Source organism: Engystomops pustulosus, chromosome 2 (assembly GCF_040894005.1).
Source record: "Engystomops pustulosus chromosome 2, aEngPut4.maternal, whole genome shotgun sequence".
Classification (NCBI taxonomy): domain Eukaryota; kingdom Metazoa; phylum Chordata; class Amphibia; order Anura; family Leptodactylidae; genus Engystomops; species Engystomops pustulosus.
Window position 1 is genome coordinate 152431859 of NC_092412.1, and position 21007 is coordinate 152452865.

The 21007-nt window shown below is 40.1% G+C and overlaps 1 protein-coding gene and 1 long non-coding RNA gene across 2 annotated transcripts; one reads left to right on the forward strand and one right to left on the reverse strand.

Moving 5' to 3' along the window:
- Positions 1-3011: 3011 nt before the first annotated feature.
- LOC140116626 (uncharacterized) lies at positions 3012-4283 on the forward strand. Its single transcript, XR_011852866.1, has 2 exons — positions 3012-3906; positions 4192-4283. It is a non-coding gene; the product is annotated as an uncharacterized lncRNA (long non-coding RNA).
- A 5066-nt stretch (positions 4284-9349) lies between these two features.
- LOC140118711 (fatty acid-binding protein, heart-like) lies at positions 9350-19311 on the reverse strand. The gene is made up of 4 exons (XM_072136946.1): positions 19154-19311; positions 15010-15182; positions 12018-12119; positions 9350-10272 (listed from the first exon to the last, which is right to left on the reverse strand). Exons 1-4 carry the CDS (start codon positions 19224-19226, stop codon positions 10219-10221), a joined length of 402 nt encoding a protein of 133 aa, XP_071993047.1. The 5' UTR covers positions 19227-19311; the 3' UTR covers positions 9350-10218.
- Between the last annotated feature and the right edge of the window lie 1696 nt (positions 19312-21007).

Sequence of the window (21007 nt, forward strand, 5' to 3'; positions counted from 1 at the left end):
TCGCACAGACCTCAAAACGGTAGCAATGAGAACGTCGGCTCATTTCGCAAAAAATTACACCTCACACAGCTCCGTGCGCCAAAGTATGAAAAAGTTATTAGCGTCAGAAGATGGCAAATTTTTTTTTCTTTTTTGTACACATTTGTTTAATTTTTGAAAATGTATTAAAACGCAATAAAACCTATATAAATTTGGTATCACCGCGATCGCACCGAACCAAGAATAAAGTAGAGGTGTTATTTGGAGCGCAGAGTGAAAGTCGTAAAAACTGAGCCCACAAGAACATGACGCAGATGCAGTTTTTTTCAATTTTTCCACATTTGGAATTTTTTTGCGGCTTCCCACTACATGGCATGGAATAATAAATAACATCATGGGAAAGTAAAATTTGTTACGCACAAAATAAGCCCTCACACAGCTCTATACACGGAAAAATGAAAAAGTTAAGGATTTTTGAAAATGGAGAGCGAGAAATTAGCGAAAATACCCTGCGTCCTTAAGGGGTTAAAGTAATGATGGCCACTCGTTTTTCTTTACTTACCTGTTTTTTTCTATCCACCTTCACAATAAACACCTTCACAACTGATGGCCCCAACCCAATTTATAAGGCAAGAAACCGTGATGTGAAAACCTGTTCTGGTGACTACCTCTTGAAGCTCATCAAGAGAATGCCAAGAGCGTGCAAAGCAGTAATCAAAGCAATGTGGTTGCCCACGGATATTTATAATTAAAGGTGAGCTCTAGTTGCCATGGGCAACCTATTCCTCAGACACTTCTGATAAATCTCCCCCACTATGTATATATATGGCACTTCAATGGTCTGTCACACCATCTGAATAATACCAGTTATAACATATTCAGAACAAAAACCTATAATAGTTCAAAATAAGGGAAAAATTAACAGTGCCCAAAAAGATAAGTATCTTAAAAGGAACCTGTCACTGCTGTTTACAAAAATTGGGCAGGTTCCCTTAGAGCTCTTAAAGCATTTTTTCACCTAAAAAAAAAAATCTCTGCATAACAAAAGGATAAAATGAACTTTGATTCCCTTCCTGGTATTCAGGCAGAGAATCCAGCGAGTCGAAGTGGGCGTAGTACATACGCACGAGTCGTCTGTGTACTCGATCAGCCAATGGTGTTGGCAAGGCTAAGCAAGAAGCCTCGTGTGCGCAGTGACCCGGCCTGCAGAGTACACGGACCGCTCCAAGCTCACTGTGCATGTCAGCTGCAAGTGGCTAATGGGCAGGCAGGTGTGGTTTTCATACAAAGGTGCGAGGAAGCCGCCAGACTCGAGCGTGTGTACTACGCCCACTTCGACTCGCTGGATTCTCTGCCTGGATACCAGGAAGACAATCAAAGTTCATTTTATCCTTTTGCGAGCAAAGAAAAAAGGGAAAAAGGTGCCCTTATGATATAAATGCTCAATGGGAACCTTCCTAAGACTAAATTTTTGCACACAGCGATGACAGGTTCCCTTTAGGGAACATCTATACAGAAAGTCTAAAATAAAACAGTTCCAAAGATGTAAGAAGTAATATACTACCGTGCCTCATAGCTGTGCAGAGTCGGCTATGTACCAAGACAAGAAAGCAATAACCTCAATGTATGTTTAACCTCATCAGCTTCATCAGGAGGTAAATGCATAAAAACTACAGGCTGTTTATAGACATGAAGTGGTCTAGCTGGTCTCCAGACCTGAACCCAGGGGAGGATTAAGACTGACATGGGCCCTGGGTTGTATGAATATTATTGCCCCTACAAGTCTGGAATCACTTCCTACACCTGGTACTAGAATCAGCTTTTTTGGGGAATGGAGGATGTGTCCCTTCAATCTGACGTTTCAATAACTTTTGAGGACCTTAAAAGGTCCTGAAATAGCTCTTGTGTACATGTGTATTGAAAGCAGAAACAGACATATGGGAATTTCATGGGTAAAGATTCTCCTCAGTATAAAATTTGGTTGGGGGGGCATGGGCCCCCTGGACAGCTCAGGCCCTGGGATACTGAAATCACTTATATTGCAATCCACTACTGAATGGACCCATCGCCCAGCAGTGTCACATCATATACACAACGCTGCTAAAACACTAATGCTAGTGTTTTAACACACTAGTATTTGTAATGACGCCCACCACAGGATACTACTCACTCCTGTAAAGGCTTTGTGTTCTTATTATTGTCAGTACTAAATTACAGGCCGATTGTTTACAGTTTTAGTATTAATTTATAAAGATTCAAACATAAAAAGTATAAAATGTGTTATAATTAAGTGTTGCCATGTGATTCTATGATGTCATACAGAGACCTGTGCTCTAGAACAATGCCCCCGGTCTGCTCAGCACCACTGTTTCATAGCCTTGGTTAAGGTGACAGGACAGTGGATTCTGTCTTTATTGATAGAGATTTTCAGAATTTTCTGTGTGTTATTTTAATCAGAATTAGTTTTGTAGCTCACTGCCATCATGGCAGGAGAGCAGGGATTGTACAAAAATGGTACAACATCCCGACCCCCTTCCTCCCGGCTGGGCAACAGCTGGTCCAGCCTGGAGGATTATTTAGAGAGAGAGGGCTTAGTGGACCTACAGTCCCCCAAATGGACTCCAATTATACCGGGAAACTGTAATGGCGAAGGTATTTGCCTGGTACGCTAAAGGGTAAAGCTACGACTAAGGCTACATTCACACGAACGTATGGGGGACGTATATACGGCCGATATACGTCCCCCATACACTCCTATGGGCGCACGGCACCCTACGGGAGCGGTACGGTGCAGCACACGTGCGGCACCGTACCGTTCCGTACCCGGGAGAAAGATAGGACCTGTCCTATCTTTCCCCGTAATACGGCGCCGTGCGCCATAGGTTGCTATGGAGAGGGGCGGGGGTGAGCTGCGCTCACCTCCTCCTCCTCTCCCCGTACACTGCCGTTGCCCGCTACGGTACGGTACGGGCGGGCAACGGCAGTGTGAATATAGCCTAAGGGTAAACAGGACAGAAACCAACCTCTGGATCAGGTAAAATGGAACCCACCATCTATTGTGTTATATAACATGAACTTGGACATGGACCGGTTTTATAACTTAAAACATTTTAGAGAAGAGCTGGGGATGTAGCAGAGCTTAGCGTGTTAGCTCGTGTCATGTAGAAGTGAAGGAAAACCTCCTGCATTATTTTATATTATGTAATTTACCCTGATCAGTAGAAACATGTACAGTATGAGGGCTCAGACTATAAGGTCCCATTCACAATACAGATTTTATTAGTTATTCCAATCATCCTTTAAGATAAGAAAAAATGGAGAAGTCTGTATTCGAGTGACCTTCTTTATTCACACTGAACACGTTAACGACATGTGAGGAAATAGTAGGTTGTTAGGATGTATGGAGGAGGCTCATGGGATTAGTCCTCTTCACCCTCCATATCGGGAAATTGCAGCAAACACCAACCCCTGCCATCACTGCCAGCACCAGTTACAGCGTGAGTGCCGCAATGTTGGCGTGGATTGTGGTTCCTGGTAGCGTCATCAGGAGTGATAATATATTTCTATGACAACCGGGAGTCTCTTTGAGACGAGACTACCAGGCCTATCATTCTACAGGATCTGTAACAGCAATACACTTGTATTTGGTATAAGGGATCAGGCTCCTGATGGTCAAAAATCAATTTGCAGCTTATATTTTAGAATACAAATAAAAAGAAACAAACACAATGTTGGATATCACCACATCCCAAAATACTATCAAAATACAAAACCAATTATTCCTAATGGTTAACATCTAAATGGAAAATCTCCATTCTACACTATGACCATTATTCCATTATTTGCTCTGATGTTTCCAGCATCCGAGCAGCTGCCAGAGATTACCCCCAGTTACTGGACGGCAGGATGTGACGTCTGCAGCGCCATGTAAGTAGTCAGTATTGGCCGCCCATCTATAACACTACACGTCCAGTAATGGAGACGTCTACAATATCGTAATAAAGCATATCCTGCTGACATGGCTGAGCCTGCACCTAAGCAGAGGCGCAGAAAAATCCAAAATTCCTGTCCCTAAGATGACCAATATGTAAGTGACGTGTGATAATAAACCACTCACAATCCTGATAACATCTGGCACCAGCAGAGATATATACAAATGTATTGTGAACCTATAGAATGGCTGATATTATATTTCTTTGTGGATAATGACAGGTCTGAAGCACAGACAACCAAGCTGCCTGAGGTACAGACAGGCCAAAATATGGTGGCCCAGAACTTCGGATGCATCCATCATCCAGTTACCCCATTATATTCATAATTAGAGTCATATGACTGGCCCCTGGAGCTATAAGTATCAGCTGTCCTGTATACAGAGGGTCTGATGGCTGCCCCCGATAAACTGACCCGATGGAGGAAATTTATTCACACTGAACTACAGTCCCTAGTAACAAAGTAAGTATCAAATATGTTGCTTGGAACTGCAAGAAGATTCTGAGTCCTGTCTGATGTGCTTGGACGATGGCCTGGATGCCCACAGAAAGAGCTCCGAGTGCCGCCTCTGGCACCTGTGCCATGGGTTCGCCACCACTGGACTAGAGCATACAGAACCATTGTAATGTTATTATACATTTAATTGATGATAATTACATACATACAGATTTATATTCACTATCTGGGGATTTTATTGATGCTCATAAAATATATATTAAGGTCTGGTGAAGTATCAGGAGCCATGAGCTATATATGAAGCTCTATCTATTGCACCCAGGGATTAATGGGCACAACAGTTTCCTTCTTGGAAACCAGACCCTGAGTTTAAACTGTTATGGTAAATGTGCCTTTTTATGAATGCTCCTTAATCATGGGTATGCTCATGAAACATGACCAAGACCTAAACATACTTTAACAGAGACTAGAGGGGTTGGAAAAAAAGAAATTATACATTTTCTTATCAAACCTGCCAAAATGATGAATAAATACAATAAATAGTACAGGGCAAAAATTTAAATTTCACAGGGACAAGATGGATTAATTAAGAAGGATAAATCTACAAACAACCAAACCGAGAGAAAGAAATGTCCAGCAGCAGCCTCCACTCACTGAAATGATCAGCAGCAGCCTTCACTCAAAGACATGTCCAGCAGCAGCCACCACTCACTGAAATGTTCAGCAGCAGCCTTCACTCAATAATACTATGTATAGCAGCAGCCTCTCTTCACTAATAAATTGTCCGTTAGAAGTCATGGGGCCCCTCCATATTATTTTGTGTCTCCATTTTTTGTTCCTCACCTTCAAAAATCCATAACTTTTTTTTAATTTTTCAGTGTATAGAGCTGTTTAACCCCTTACCAACGTGTGGCGTATCTGTACATGGAGAGGCTTGCCACTTTTTCCCCATTTTTCATCCATGAAAATTTGAATTAAAAAAAATGATCAAACAGTCATATAGGTTCCACATACCACAAAAAAAAATTACACCTCACATAGGTCCGTACACCAGTGTGCAAAATGCTAAATATTTTTTATGTAAAAAAAGATTAAATTCTAATAAAACCTTTATCAATTTGGTATCTCTGTGTTCGTAGGGACCCAAAGAATAAAGAGAAATTATCGTTTGGACTGCAGAATAAAACCCCTAAAAACAGCCCACAAGAAAACGCTTCAAATCTTTTTGTCAATTTCACTGGGAATTTTTTTTCCAGCTTTCCGATACAATGCATGGAATATTAAATGGCACCACTTAAAAGTATAATTTGTACTCATACATCTCTGTACATGTAACAATAAAAAAATGTATTGCTTTTGGAGTGAGGGGCGTAGAAAACTGAAACGCTAAAACAAAAAAAGGGCTCAGTCCTGTAAGGGTTAAAGTGCCCTACAACACCTCCCTCATAAGTTTCATCTACAAATAGACCCCAAAGAGAGATTTGGTGTAGGAGCAACTCCTATTAGATTTAGGATTGTTTCAGCAGGTCTCTGTTTAACCGGTTCGCGACCGCCCGCCGTGTATTCACAGCGGTGGTCGCGTTCCGATGCATGGAGAGGGCTCGCGGGCCGAGCCCTCTCCATAGCCGGTAAGTCTCTGCTGCATATTGCAGCAAAGGCTTACCGGTAACACCCGCGATCGGTGGCGGCACCGATTGCGGGTGTTTTATTGCTGAACACCGCCATCTTTCCGAGGATCGCCGCTCCCCGTGACGTCATCGGGGAGCGGCGATCCGTCGCCATGGTAGCTTCGGGTCTCACGAAGACCCGAAGCTACTTCGGGTTAACCCATTCATTACAATGTGCTATCAGCACATTGTAATGTATGAGGAGTAAAATCCCCATATTCTGCCGTACTGTAGTATGGCAGTATATGGTAGGATCGATCAGACAACCTAGGGTTAAAGTACCCTAGGGAGTCTGAAAAATAGTAAAAATTTAAAAAAAAAGTTAAAAAATAAAAATTATAATAAAAAAACCTAAAAATTCAAATTACCCCCCTTACCCTAGAACTGATAATATAAATAAACAGTAAAAATTATAAACACATTAGGTATCGCCGCGTCCGAAAATGCCTGATCTATCAAAATATAATAACGTTTTTTCACTGCGTTTAACCCCGTAACGGAAAATCGCGTCCAAAGTCAAAACTGGCACTTTTTTGCCATTTAAAAAAAAAAAAATAAAAAATTCTATAAAAAGTGATCAAAAGGTTGTACAGTCCTAAAAATAATATCATTGAAAACATCATCAAAAGTTGCAAAAGATGACACCACCCTCAACTCCATACAACGAAGTATGGAAAAGTTATAAGCACAAGAAGACTGCAAAATAAAAAAAATTTTTGTTCATGAGGTTTTAATTTTTATAAATGTATGAAAACATTATGAAACCTATACAAATTTGGTATCCCTGTAATCGTACTGAGCCAAAGAATAAATTAGATGCGTCATTTGTGGCGTGAAGTGAAAGCCGTAATATCCAAGCCCACAAGAATACGACACAAATGCGGTTTTTCACCATTTTCACTGCATTTGGAATTTTTTTCCCGCTTCCCAGTACATGGCATGGAATATTCAATGAGATCACTATGAAGTGCAATTTGTTACGCAAAAAACGAGCCATCACATAGCTTTTTACGTGTAAAAATAAAAAAGTTATAGATTTTTGAAGGTGGGGAGTGAAAAATGGAAATGAAAAAAACGGAAAGGGTCCTCAACCGGTTAATTCACACTGTATGATTGAAAGTAGGAATGAATGAGAAATTATAAAGAGAAAAAGGGTAGCGAATCCAACAAGTGGCCAGAGTCAAATAGCAAGCTAGCAGCCAATTCAGAGCCGAACAGAGTACAGCACTTCTAACAACAAATATTTTAGACACCATAATAAATACTGTGCGTACCCAGAAATAGCTACCTAGGCTGCATTCAGTGAGACGACAGTCTAAAAACCCCGAAGAGAGGGACATTAACATGAATATGGTTTAAAACTCATGACCGTTTGAGTTTACTCCCCTAGTGACTGTAGACAGTAACAATCAAGAACCTGCATTAAACCACTTTGGGGTAGAGCGAGTACAGCACAGTTATTCCATTGATACTAGCCTGTTGGTTCAAGCACCCAAATACCTTTGTGATCAATGTGAACATACATCAAAGCTACAACATTCCCTCTCACGTACAAATGAAAAACTAAATCTCTATTCCCACCACTCTTACTTTTAACATTTACTTTTGGTTTCCATACATAGAATCTAAGTGGGATAATATTCCCTGTTGTTCTTAAAAGATTGATAATTAATAAAAAGTTAATTTTTAATAAAAATATTTCTTCTTTGGTCGAAGGACCTTTGTTTGCAGAAATGCAAAGTATGTAAATAAATAGTATCACTATAGGTCCAGACCACACAAGTGGCCCTAGGTGTATCTAACCCTATTGTACCCAGGGTAGGTACAGTCACACATTTGTCACCTGCAGTTTAGCATAGGGCCGGTAAGTAGGCAGGGACAGTGGTTACTGAGGTATTAAAATAATTGTTTATTATAAAAAACATTGAAGGGACATTTAATACCCTTCCTGGTGTTGCAAGTAGTTTAATTGGAAAAATTCTATTGACACCCTTTAAACATGTTTTGACCAAACGCTACACGGACGCCTCCTGTATGTGCCAGTCACTGCACAAGTTGCCCGTCTCCTTCCATATTTACTTTAAAATAATGACCCTCATCCACAAAGCTATGAATAATGCTGCACCTCCCTATCTTCTCATGCTCTTCGATCTGCCAGTGATATTAGATTAATTCAAACCTCTCATGCACGTCTCCAGGACTTCTCCCGAGTCACACCAATTCTTTGGAATGCCCTTCCCCTAGTCAGACTAATACCCACCCTCCAAAGTTTCAAACGTGCTATTAAAATCCATCTCTTTAGGCAAACCTATCACACTCGCTGCATGAAATGTCAACTCTCTCTTTACTAATCCATCCTGTGTCCTATCGCCCGTCTGTTATCCGGCAAATAACAGATATATACCAGGTTCCAAGCTTCTCTGCAGTCACTTTCACCTTGGACCTTATAAATAAGATGGCGGCTGATGGCTGGTTCAAGCAGCAGAATTTTTATTTATTAAATTATTTTATATTGTTCTCATATAAAGAATAGCTGGACCATTTTACAATCTCTTTACCTCTTGTGTCAATACCCCCATCCTCAGAATGTAAGCTCTTGGGAGCAGGACCCTCACTCCTATTGTTCCATATGACTATTTGTACTCTGTAATGTAATATTATATTTGTATATGTCCCCTATGATTTGTAAAGCTCTAAGGAATTTGATGGCGCTATATAAATAAGATGATTATTATAATATGGAAAAAAAAGGTGGAGCTTCAAAATTTTTTTAACAGAGCATTTTTATTTGGAATCACTGGTGTATAAAAACAAAATTAATACAGGAGTAATTTAGGTTAACAGATCAGAGTATAACTGGGTAACGGCCCATGCTAGCTATTGTTCCAAAATTTCTGTTCAGTGCTTGTTATCTTCCATAATGAGGTATAGGAATGGTGATCAGGCATTGATCATTGTAATACAACTTGGTACTCACTGAAATACAGGCTCAAATTCAGTACTTGACCAGATACAGCAGATTAAAAACTTAATACATTTATTTAATACAGAAATCCTTAAATAGACTGAACATGAATCAAATGGCTGTCAAGTCGCACGATTTTCCATATGGTCCACCTCAAGAAAAACTGAGTTTGCAGCAACTGCATTCCAACAGCACTAGATGTAAAATGTCAGGATATTTTGTACATATCACATGTGAATGGACACTGCTAAAACAACTTAAACCCAGTTCCTGAGAAATTACAGATTACAAATATCTTTCCAGATGAAATTTAATATTGTTTGACAGCTGTCTGGACAATAGATCTGAAACATCTTAAAGACATAAAACAAGCTTTGCATTCACTTTGTCTCCAACATGTTTGAAGCAGAGGCAACACTTTAAGGCCACAAACAAAAGCATAACTAACTTATCTGCTCTTTATGTGTCAAATAACAATACCAAAGCAATGTGCAGCCTTACCAACAATGAATTATGAAGAGATTAGTCATTTTTAAGGATGAGTGCCGTGAAGGGGTTGTCCAGTTAGTTTTATTTTATTTTAATGGTTTTTACAGAATAGAAGCCAAAAGTGCCAATTAACTCACTAAAACCAACCACTCCTATTCTAACATTTCCCGGGAATCAACATGCAGAAGATGACTGTTCAGCCAATCACTTGTGTCTGTAGGAATCCTAGGAAGCATCATAACAAGAGCAGCAGGGGGTTGTTGGAGGGGGGGTTCACTCGTTGGCTCCTTTTTATAACATCCTGACTTTTCTAAGTCATTGAATGGACAATCTCTTTAAATGAAGGTCATATATTTGATTTTTTTAACTCAGATATTGAAAGGCTGAGATCAGCACAACTGGAAATTATCAATCACAGATAACAAATTTGTAGAGATTTTCATGAAATACACATACAGCTTGTTTATGTAGCTTTAAGAAGTTTACAAGGTGAATTTCCATCATCAGGAAGCAATCTTTGGCACTGCACAAAAAAACTACTTTGCAATCAAACTGACAAAGGTTTCTAATACTGTTTGTAGCCCATTCAGTGCAAAAGGAAACAGGCAAGGTAGAAGTTGTTATGAAGACAGTCAACTGAACAAAACCAGGATAGTAAGCAGGAGGGCCAGGTTATTGGGCTTTTTCGTAATGACGTGTGCTGACAACTTCTCCCAGAGTAAGAGTCTGTTTCAAGAGAGAGAAAGAACAACATTATCAAAAGACTTCTACAGTTCTTAGACTACATTGCAGACCACCATCATATAGCTTTCATTGTAGAGTGCAATATCTAAAGCCAATCTTTATGCTCTGCTAGCGTTTCCTATCTAAATATACACTCATTTTTGTACATATTAACATACAAAATGTTATGCGGCAGATTTACTTATAGTGCCTAACACCACATTTATCCCACCGTTTAATACTGTATGATAAATTTGTCTGGCTTCAAGAGTGTCTGATTTAACTGTAAAGGGGTATTCCCATTTGAGAATTCAGATTTAATTTAAACATATATACACACACGTTATTTAAAATAATATATCCAGGTGAAAATAATTTATATTTATACAAATGTAGCCATGTTGTTCATTAGAAACGAGATAGCTTTCCTTGGATATAGCCACCCCTGCACCCTGGCAGCGGAGGCCACACATGTGCTATTGCGGTGTCTGAGCACCTGGAGTCAATGTTCATTATCCCAGGACGGCTGTGGGATATGCAGTAATTCCCAAACATTTAATATGAAAGATTTATTTGTTACTTTGCACAATCACTCCAGCAGCAGTTGTATCCAAGGACAACTATCTCTTTTCTAACCAACAACATGCTACATTTATGGAAACATATCTCCACACAGGTACATTTTTTTTTTTTTTTTATAACATCCAATTGAAGTAAAGTATATGGCAAATGACAATACCCCTCTAAACCTCCTATTTGATGGCTTTGTTTATAGTAGCCAGAAAAATGGCTCATATTAATTTTTATTCATTGATTTAATTTTTTGTGTAACTTAGGCCACACAAATTTCCCAGGGAGTGAATCAATGTCCACTGTATCAAAAAAGTATTATAGGGGTTGTCCAAGACCCTATTAAAAATTTTATACGTGGCCAGAGGTTGCTTAAAAAATAAACTTGTACTTACCTCCGCAAACTTTCCAGGTGTGCCAGGCGCCCACCTGTCCCCATGTCTCAGTGCCTGATACACACAAAGGCACATCCCAGAGAGATGGTGGCGCAGGATACTGGGAGGGACCGCAGAGGTAAGTACAAGTTTATTTTTTTATGCCCCCCGGCCATATATATATTTTTTATAGGGTCTCGGACAACCCTTTTAAGTGTCCAAGACACAAAAACACTATAAGTGTAGCAAAAAGAATTTTAGACCAAATTAGAACAGGTATTTATTTAAGTAACAAATATGCCGTATGCCATGGCGAGTTGGTCAGAGTTACTTAATCAGCCAAACGAAATGTTCTATGCCGTTTCCGTAACTCTTAGAGGTGATTGGTCTCACAAAAAAAAAAATCATTGCAGAGCAAGCTTCAGAAGTTACAGAAACAGTGTAGTGAATCGTGTTTCTCTGTATACCAGGACATACTCTATACCTAGAACTTGCAATTTGCACTAAACATTAGATGCAGTTTTCCAGCTTAACTTAAACCCAGGAAATATTTCTGTTATTAAACAGAATGAACTCTATGCTATCTCCTTTACAAGTCACAAGGGTTAAGTAATGCAGAGTGTAATGAGCAAGATAGATAGGTAAACACGTGAGGGATTGTTCCAGGTACATGGAAATGAAAGTAACCTTCACACAAGGTTAAGTAGGAGCAGGCTAGGTCATTCTTTTAATGTGCTGTGGAAAATATTTAAAATGCAGGATGAACAAAAGTGTATTTTTCCAACAAATTGTTTCTGTACTCACCAGTACAAGCTTGTCATCATTGACTTCTCTTACCAGCGTGGTCTCCTTCCCATCCCATTTCTGCACCCACTTTAGTTTCCCGTCTTCCAAGGTTACCAAGGACTGAAAAAGGAATATTTATATACAAGTCAGGGAAGAGTCTACTCACAAATGCCAAGTACTCTACTTTCCTATGAATGAATGGCTCCAAATGATGTCATCACCCGACTCCATTGGTATACAGAGATTCAGAGGTCATGTTGAATTGACTGTGCACTCTAGCTTCAGCCTAATAAAGAATGCAGATGACTGCTGAGCCTCTGTATACCAACACAGACTGGTACTGACAGGAGACACTGTGCGGGACCGGAGACACAGCCCGCCTGGAGACAACAGTACAAATAAAGCAACTAAAGCTGACCATACAGAAGAGACGATTGTTGATGGGACTCTCCCCTGATTGTACAACACTGTACAGTGTAAAAGGGAAGTGAATGATATTGCAGTTCTGCCCATTCACTTGCATAAAACACTGAGCTGCAGACAGGTCTCATGATGTTACTGGCCTGTAGAGATGAAGATGCGCTTTCTGGAGCACTAGAGAGGTTTCGGGCAGCCAATTTTCTGAAATTGTCTTAGTGTTAGGTATATCAGTTTTAACATGATAAAGGATTTTGTGTCAGGCTTTTGAACCAAACACAGAAGTAGATAGGTAAGAAACAGCCAAATAACCTAAGAGAAATGCTTAAGATTCTTTCCCAAATAAGTTTAAAATTCAACATTATTTAGCTTCCAGATACATCTCTGAGCAAGCCGAATTTTTTCCAACCACTAAGCTAGCAAAATAGTTTCCATTCCAAACCTCAGTAAAACCTTCCTTTTTTTCCCCCCCAAAATCCTAAGATGTCACAAGATATCCATATCTCGATCTTGGCACAATTTACCACCCATCTGTTTAAACTCCTACAGTTATCTTGAATCAGAGAGCTAAAGATTTCTGCTTTATCTAAATGAATAACACTTATTTATTACATACAGTATAAATGTAAGTTCCTGCAAATAATACCTATGCCAATCACAAATTTACACATAAATTTAGCAAACTGTAGATTAAATACAGTGGGTATGGAAAGTATTCAGACACTTTAAAATTTTTCACCCTTAGTTTCATTTCAGTGGATTGGTAAGAGCAAGTTCTTTTTTTGCTCATTAATGAACACTCTGCAACCCATCTTGATAGAAAAATACGGAAAAGTTGATATTTTTTCTGATATATTAAACAAGAAAAACTGAAATATCACACGATCATAAATATTCAGCCCATTTGCTCAGCATAGAGTAGAAGCAGCTTTTGAGCTAGTACAGCCAGGAGTCTTCTTGGAAATGACGCAACAAGTGTTTCACACCTGGATTTAGGCATCCTTGCCATACTTCCTTGCAGATCTTCTCCATTTCCCTCAGGTTGGAGGGTGAATGTTGGTGGACAGCCATTTTCAAGTCTCTACAGAGAGGCTCAATTCGGTTTAGGTCCGGGCTATGGCCCGTGCCAGTCAAGAATGGTCACAGGGTTGGTCTGAAGCCACTGCTTTGTTATTTTAGCTGTGTGCCTAGGGTCATTTTCTTGTTGGAAGGTGAATCTGTACTTGGCGGCATTCATCTTTCCTTCAATTGCAACCAGTTTTCCTGCCTCTGTCCCCAAAGCATGATGCTGCCTCCACCATGTTTTACTTTTGGGTTGTATCTGGCAGGTGATGAACGGTGCCTGGTTTTCTCTACACATACCTCTTAGAATTAACACCAAAAATGTAATCTTCACATCATCCCATAGCCTGGGAGTCCTTCATGTGTGTTTTTTGCAAACTGTATGCAGGCTTTCACATGTCTTGTACTTCCATCAGCACACTCTGCCATAAAGCCTCAACTGGTGGAGGGCTGCAGTGATAGTTCCAAAGTCAACTTTCTCCCATCACCCGTATGCCTCCTTAGGTCATGTGAACAGAGTGACATAATCTCAGGTCCTTTAGCTTGTTAATAATAGCAAACTGTACCCCATGCATGTATCTGACCACATGAAGTCACAGCTTGATGGAATTCTACTCCTCTCCATCCTCCATGGAGGCTGCTGTGTAATCACATACATGGTGTACAGTTTGCTACTCTTAGAAGTCGGAAGGACCTGCAATAATGTCACTGGTCACATGTCATGAATGAAACACAAGGCACTGTGTAAAAACTATACCTGTACATTGAGCTTTATAAGTCTGTAGTTGAATATTAGCAGACAGTCCCCAAGTACAAGGAGGCAGAGCAGGGATTTGAAGAGACACAGAGCTGTCAGTCAGAATAAAGGGACGTGGTTCTCTATGACTCTTCTCCTCTCTCAGAAGATTCAAAAAAGCTAATTTGCATATCAGTAAAATGGCTGTAATTAAGGTACAGGGTCTCACTGGCAGCTAATTTTAGGTGATATAGGGAGGTCTTGTAACTTTTTATCAGCAGACATTGTTAGTTGGGAAGGGGGGGGGGGAATCTGCTGACAGGTCCTCTTTAAGTCAATTGGACACTGAAACAAAGACAGAGTTGTACTAACTGTCATAGATGGATGGGTACATCCATCATGTATCTGTTAATTCATTCTCTTTTACATTCTGCATCAATAATGGAACTGAATATCTGATGGTTATCATTAATAAAGCAGCAACATAGTCTGCAGTGCAATACCAATGCTTTTCTCAGCAAAGGCTATGCCAGTGTGGATTCTCTACTTATCTTAAGTGAAATAGAGATGTGTCAAACACTATTCCCATGCTGCTGGAGATGAAAGTTTTCTGTGGCTCAATGTGTAGAACTGATGTAATCTTACCTTCCACAGAGTTTGCAGCTCTTGTGTATATATAGATAATAATAACTATTTCTGACACCAGCTTTTTCCACTGGTGGTTTCAGATGTCACCATGATCTTGCTAGTAATGTCCCAGTAGCAGAATCTTTGTATAAAGAAAATATGTCTCACCTTAACCTTACGATCGTCTGCTGTGACCTCATCAAATTCCTCATTGAGTTTGAACTTGACCTCGGTGTTCTTGAATGTGCTCTGTGTCTGCAACACAATTACGTCCCCTTCTGAGCTGATTATAGTTGTGGGTTTAGTTACATTGCCAATTTGTCGCGTGGCAAAGCCAACACCTGGACAGATGAATAAGAAATAAAATGTGAAAAATCTTTGTATGTAGAGCCTGAAGATAAAACTACATAATGTTATGTTATTACTCAAAGATTGCAAGCTCTTGTATGCAGGACTCTCACTCCTATGTCTGAATTGAACAATGGAACATTCCCAACTTCTAGGAGAATTGCTAAAGATGTAGACACCCATTAAGCACCTATACACCTATAGCATATAATGTTAGCTCCCACTGCTTCAGGCCCTTAGTACACAACCTTCACGGCAAGGTTAGAGGCAGTGGAAAGAAGGTCGGTCATTTAGATGTGCATGTGATTCCTTTGGCAAGCCTGTGTGGTACGTTCTTGGCAAGGAGATAGGACAAATGCAAATTCTTTCATACAAATTGTTCACATATAGTCCTGACAGTAGTTGGAAATATTGATATGGAACTAATTCTTACTCTCTGAGCAGTGCTATGCAGATATCTAGTGTGGCAGCTGTGCTGAGGGCAAAAGTCATTCATTTTCTATGCAGTTTGTGAATACATTCAGTCTTCTATGCCTACACAGTGTGCGCTACTTAAGGATCACTCCCCCTCCCCTTTAAAACCTCTGGACGTGTATTAACAATGAAACCTTTGTCATCTGACAAGACCGAGACTGTAAAAACCCTCCTCCCCCACAGAAACCCCATAGGTTACTAGCCAGCTATACAAAACACCTACAGAATACATATGTTCCCAGGACAAGAGTCTCTTTTAGTAGTGAAAACAAAGCTGAATAAGTAGTAGTAGTGACACTTTAATCTCTTTATATCCTAATGTAAGGCCCAAACATGTGCTCCATTGCCTGGAATTATGCCTGTCCTACCAATGGACTGTTAACAGTCCTCCAACTGACCTCTATCTCTGGCCAACCAATGGGAATCCTGGCCTACTGGCCCCTATCCAAATGCTGCTGAAGGAGCCCTTTCTCAGCTTACTGTGGTCTCTAAACATAAAGTAACCTAGGTAAATAGAGAATTTAAGAGGCAACATACTATATTTTTACTTGCCCATTATATGAATTTTATCCTTTTTTTCAGAATGAACTTTAAACAATGAAATCCCAATAATTCTGGTGCAAGTGACCATAAAGCAATTCAGTTGAACATTTAATTCCCTTAGAAACATGTGGCTCCTATATACTTGAACCCCTTCCCCAATATTGCCATTTGTCATATAGCTTATAGTTGTCCATATATTCGGCTCAATCAAGAACTTGTCTTTCATAAAAAAGACATCCGATGGTATTCTACAGTACATCAAACAAATAAACGAGTACATCCTGAATGTGTACATTTACATTGTTCCCCTCAGATTACCATATATTCAACTTGTGTTGAATATCTATAGCGACTCGAGGTGGCCTCCTGGGTCTGACTCCAGCAGCTCCTCCCCTTGCTATCTGTGAATGCAGCAGTGATGTCATGTGACCAGAGTGACATCATTGCAGGTCCTTTAGCCTTAAAACATTAGAAACTGTACACCAAGCATATATCTCATGAAATAAGAGCAAATCATATCACATGATATCACAGCAGCCTTTATGGAGACAAGAAAAAGTCCATGCAGGCATGCTGTGATTTTTATGTGGTCAGATGTGTATGGGTTAGAATTTGCTAATTTTACCAGGCTAAAAAACCTGTGATGAGGCCATGCCCCTCGATTCGCTCTAAAGATGCTTTGATACCAGGCAAGTTAATAATTCCGATTTTATGGGGATTTTATGATCTGAGGGAAACTATTTTTAGCTAAAAGAAGGGTGTCAGGTGGCTCTATAGGAACTTGCCACTAGCTGTATTTGTAAAAATGAGCTGTCAGGTTCCCTTTAAGAGGCTTAGGATGTTGTATGTATATGGAAGGTCCTACCTGGCAAAGAAATAGGCAGAGCCAGTGACTTTTTGACAAGGACTCCCCAAGCATTTGCGTTTATTTCAGGGCTTCTACACCACTGTTCTGGCATAGAAACCCAGATAAATAGTCCGACTTGGCAGAGAAGTTTTCCTGATCTACCAAGTGCTTAGTAAAGCATGGACGCTGTGGGTAGGCATGAGAGAAATATTGTCGTAAAAAATCTGACAAAATATATCCCATTAGACTGCAGTTAGTGACAAGAGCAGTGAATCATGCCTACATGAGGATCCTACTAGAAAGTCAGAGGCTTGTATGCATAGCATTAGTAATGACAGAACTATCAATAAATTAGCACAATATATCATACACTTAAAGAGGGCTTCCGGCGTTTGTAAAAACATGGCTGCTTTCTACCAAAAATAGCGCCACACCTTACTATGGATTGTGCTGGTATTACAACTCAGCTCCATAGAGATAAATGGAGCACAGTTGCAATACAGGCACAAACCGTGGTCAGGTGTGATGATGTTTTTTAAACAAGGCAGCCATATTTTTCTCGCTCTGGATTACCCCATTAAAATGGGTTTGCAAGGGCTTTCTAGAAAAGTTCTTCTCTAGTGACCGTTTCAGGTGTTGCAGCCCCGGCAAATTCAAGCAGTTGGAAATGAAATCCAACCAACCCTATATAAAAAATAAAATCAATGCTTCATTAGATGCTTTTCTTTTTATCTAAAGTCTCATCTATAAGCCCTTTATCTGTGGAATTCTTCTCTGTCACATGCTGTGGCATCTATTGGATCTTCCTACTAATATACCTGCATCTTGTTCTATGGCCACTAAGTATTCCCCTATTAGGGACACATTTTAGTAGCCAGGTTGCAAATACACTAATTGTTATAAAATTCTTCTACTTTTTAACTTATTTCCATTTATTCTAATGGGTCTTAATATTGCCTTACTATTAAAAAAAAAGTTTTTCAATAGGTGCTACTGGCTCTGAAGGTCAACCGCATACTTCTAATGTTGCCCTTGAGCATAAATGATAGTATTGTTTGGTTCTATACAATATAACCGACAACAGCTAATAGTCGTTCCTAAGAAATATTACACTACGCCTCCAAGAATGTCAGCATTTACTGTTGTAAAGTAAACCTCCTTCACACAGTGAGTGAGCTGTGCAGAGGGCAGACATGTATATGTATACACAAAAACCTCTTTTATGTGTCCTCACATGGAAGTGTAAGGTCACAGTAATGAAGTGGCAGCTAGCTGAAGCGTGAAGAGACAGTACCCGCCAAGGTTCACTGCTCATAACCTATGGATCCAACATGCTGCCTGGCAATGTGCTGACCCACGCTTTCCACTATTTCCTATCATTGTCACTTCATTTCTCATAGAAGCCTTTCTATATCCTGTCAGAACCTTATTATAGATCAGATGTAGAGTTATTAGATTATGAGCTTTCTGAACGTTTCTATTTTTTTCCTGTGGCATACATGACATGCATCTACTACCAGCCTTATGCTATGGCAGTGCCAACCTGGTGACTGGGTGGTGTAAATGTATTATGGTTATATGACATGATGCCATTTATCACCACTTTGTAATGCTAATATGATCCAAGTGACATTGATATTGACAGGTCATGCAGTGACATAGTGTTCATGATATATATAATATAAAATAATCATATTTCTTTTTTTACTATGATATCGTTATTTCAGCTCAACCTTTGCACCCCAGTCATATTGCCCCCACCGTGCCTAGCCCTACCTACCCTGCCTCTCCCTCTGCACACAACCCCCTCCCAGAGTGGCTGCTCCTCTCCATCCCTGGAAAAGCCGGTGTCAGCACACAGCCCCTGCTGCACTGCTCCAGTCACTCCGCCATGTGAGACACTCTCCAGCCATCCTCCCCTCATTCATATGCCAGACATTCATCCCCGGCCATATTTACTGCACGTCTGAGCAAAACCATCTAGATATATTCAAGATATTCAACAGAAACATATATTAATGTATCATGTAGTATTATATTGACTAGATATGATTAATATATGTATATATATTAGAGATTTTGCTATCCTCTTATACTCACCAAGCGCTTTCATATACTCATCGAAATTCTTGCTCTCCACCATCCTCCAGGTTCCTAAGAATTTCTCCACCATGGTGAATGAGTGCGTCTCAGAGCTGCAGAGATTATTCCCTTACACTGCCGCCGCTCTATATATAAAGCTATGGAGAGTGTCACGTGGCCGCAGCACCAGCCGTTAGACCCCGCCTGTAGCATCAGGCGAGAGGTTACCACCGGGCGCCCTGCATAGTATGGAGCGTCCTGGGCAGTGGTGTAGTGTCTGTGGTGGTGGGCAGGATAATACAGAGAACTATATATGTAGTAGTAATTCAGTTATGTAGTACTCCGGACACCTGCTGTTTAGGGCTCTATTTCACTGATGAGAGGAATAAACTGCTGCCAATAAAGATGGAGGAAGTTTCTGCTAAATAATGAATGACTATAAAGAATAACAGTTGACGATTAGTATGAAGTAATGACCACTTCACACAAATACAAACTTTACTTCAGTAAAACAAGGACATTAAAGTCTTCTCCGCACACTGTTTCTTCAATTTCTGCCACATTCAGGTCAGGACAAACCGCATGCTCAGAAGTTCCTGTAACTCTGGTCGGAGACTCACAAAACTAATCAAAAAACCCATTTAGGTTTGGAAAACCACGGATATCCTTTTTTTTAAAGTGCTATATGCATGAGGGCGCATTCACACGTTGCGTTTTGACCTGCGTTTTCATTGCGTTTGAAACACATATACAACAGCTGAGGAGGGGTGATTTGCCGAATTACATCACTGTTAACATTTCCGTTTTCAAAACGCATCGTAAACGCGATGTTAATGCATGCGTTAACATTGCATTTACAAACGTAAACGGTAATGTAATTAGGCAAATCACCTCTCATCAGCTGTTGTATGTGCGTTTCACACGCAATGAAAACGCGACCAAAACGCAACGTGTGAACGCGCCCTAAGGTTTTTTTTTTGCATCCAAAAAACTAAACTTGAAAATAAGCTTGAGGTGATATCTCCTTCCATGTCCATTGATGGGTCTTGTGAACATGTGACTGCTCCATCCAATTATTGACTTCAATGAGGATCCACTAAAGCCAGTACTTACCTGCAGCAGTCACCTGTTATCAGTGGACCTGGAAGTGGAGATCATTGCAGGAATCCCAAAGGCAGTTAAGACTTTATCTCACAGCATTGTAAGCTGTTTTATAACTAATTCTCTGTCTGGATGATAGTGCAACACTTTATCTTGGTGCCCCCTGCCCCTAACCTTGTACAAATTACCATACCATATAGTGCTTAAAGGGATATTCTCATTTTCTATCCTAAATGTCTGCAAAATGCAATAAACATCTGATAGTTGTAACCTGTGGCTGATTAAGGCTACCTGTGAGGGTGCTGTCACACGACGCGTTTACTGCATGCGTTTAAAAACGCATTGCTACAGCTGAAGGGGTATTTCCCTAATTAAACAGCTGTTAACGCATGCGTTAACATCGCGGTTAACGCATGCGATTGTTAACGCATGCGTTAACCGCGATGTTAACGCATGCGTTTTGTAAACGCAAGCGTTAACAGCTGTTTAATTAGGGAAATATCCCTTCAGCTGTAGCAATGCGTTTTAAACGCATGCAGTAAACGCAACGTGTGACAGCACCCTCAGATACCTGTCCAGCAAACAACACAACCACACTTGGCGCAAACTGTCAGACTGGGTAAGGGTGAAGACACACATGGCGTTTTTAGGCCGTTTTTGGGCCGTTTGCGTTTTCAGATCGTTAAAAACGCATGCGTTTTTGACAGGTTTGAGCAATTATCTTAATTCAAACTGGTCAAAAACGCATGCGTTTTTAACAATCTGAAAACT

Bases quoted from the DNA above. Each gene is read 5' to 3' on its own strand.
- LOC140118711 (XM_072136946.1), bottom strand. From the start codon at position 19,226: ATGGTGGAGAAATTCTTAGGAACCTGGAGGATGGTGGAGAGCAAGAAT. The intron at 15,183-19,153 runs GTGAGTATAAGA...TCATCTGTCCAG, and splicing joins TGAGTATATGAAAGCGCTTG to GTGTTGGCTTTGCCACGCGA. The intron at 12,120-15,009 runs GTGAGACATATT...TTCCTTTTTCAG, and splicing joins CAGACGATCGTAAGGTTAAG to TCCTTGGTAACCTTGGAAGA.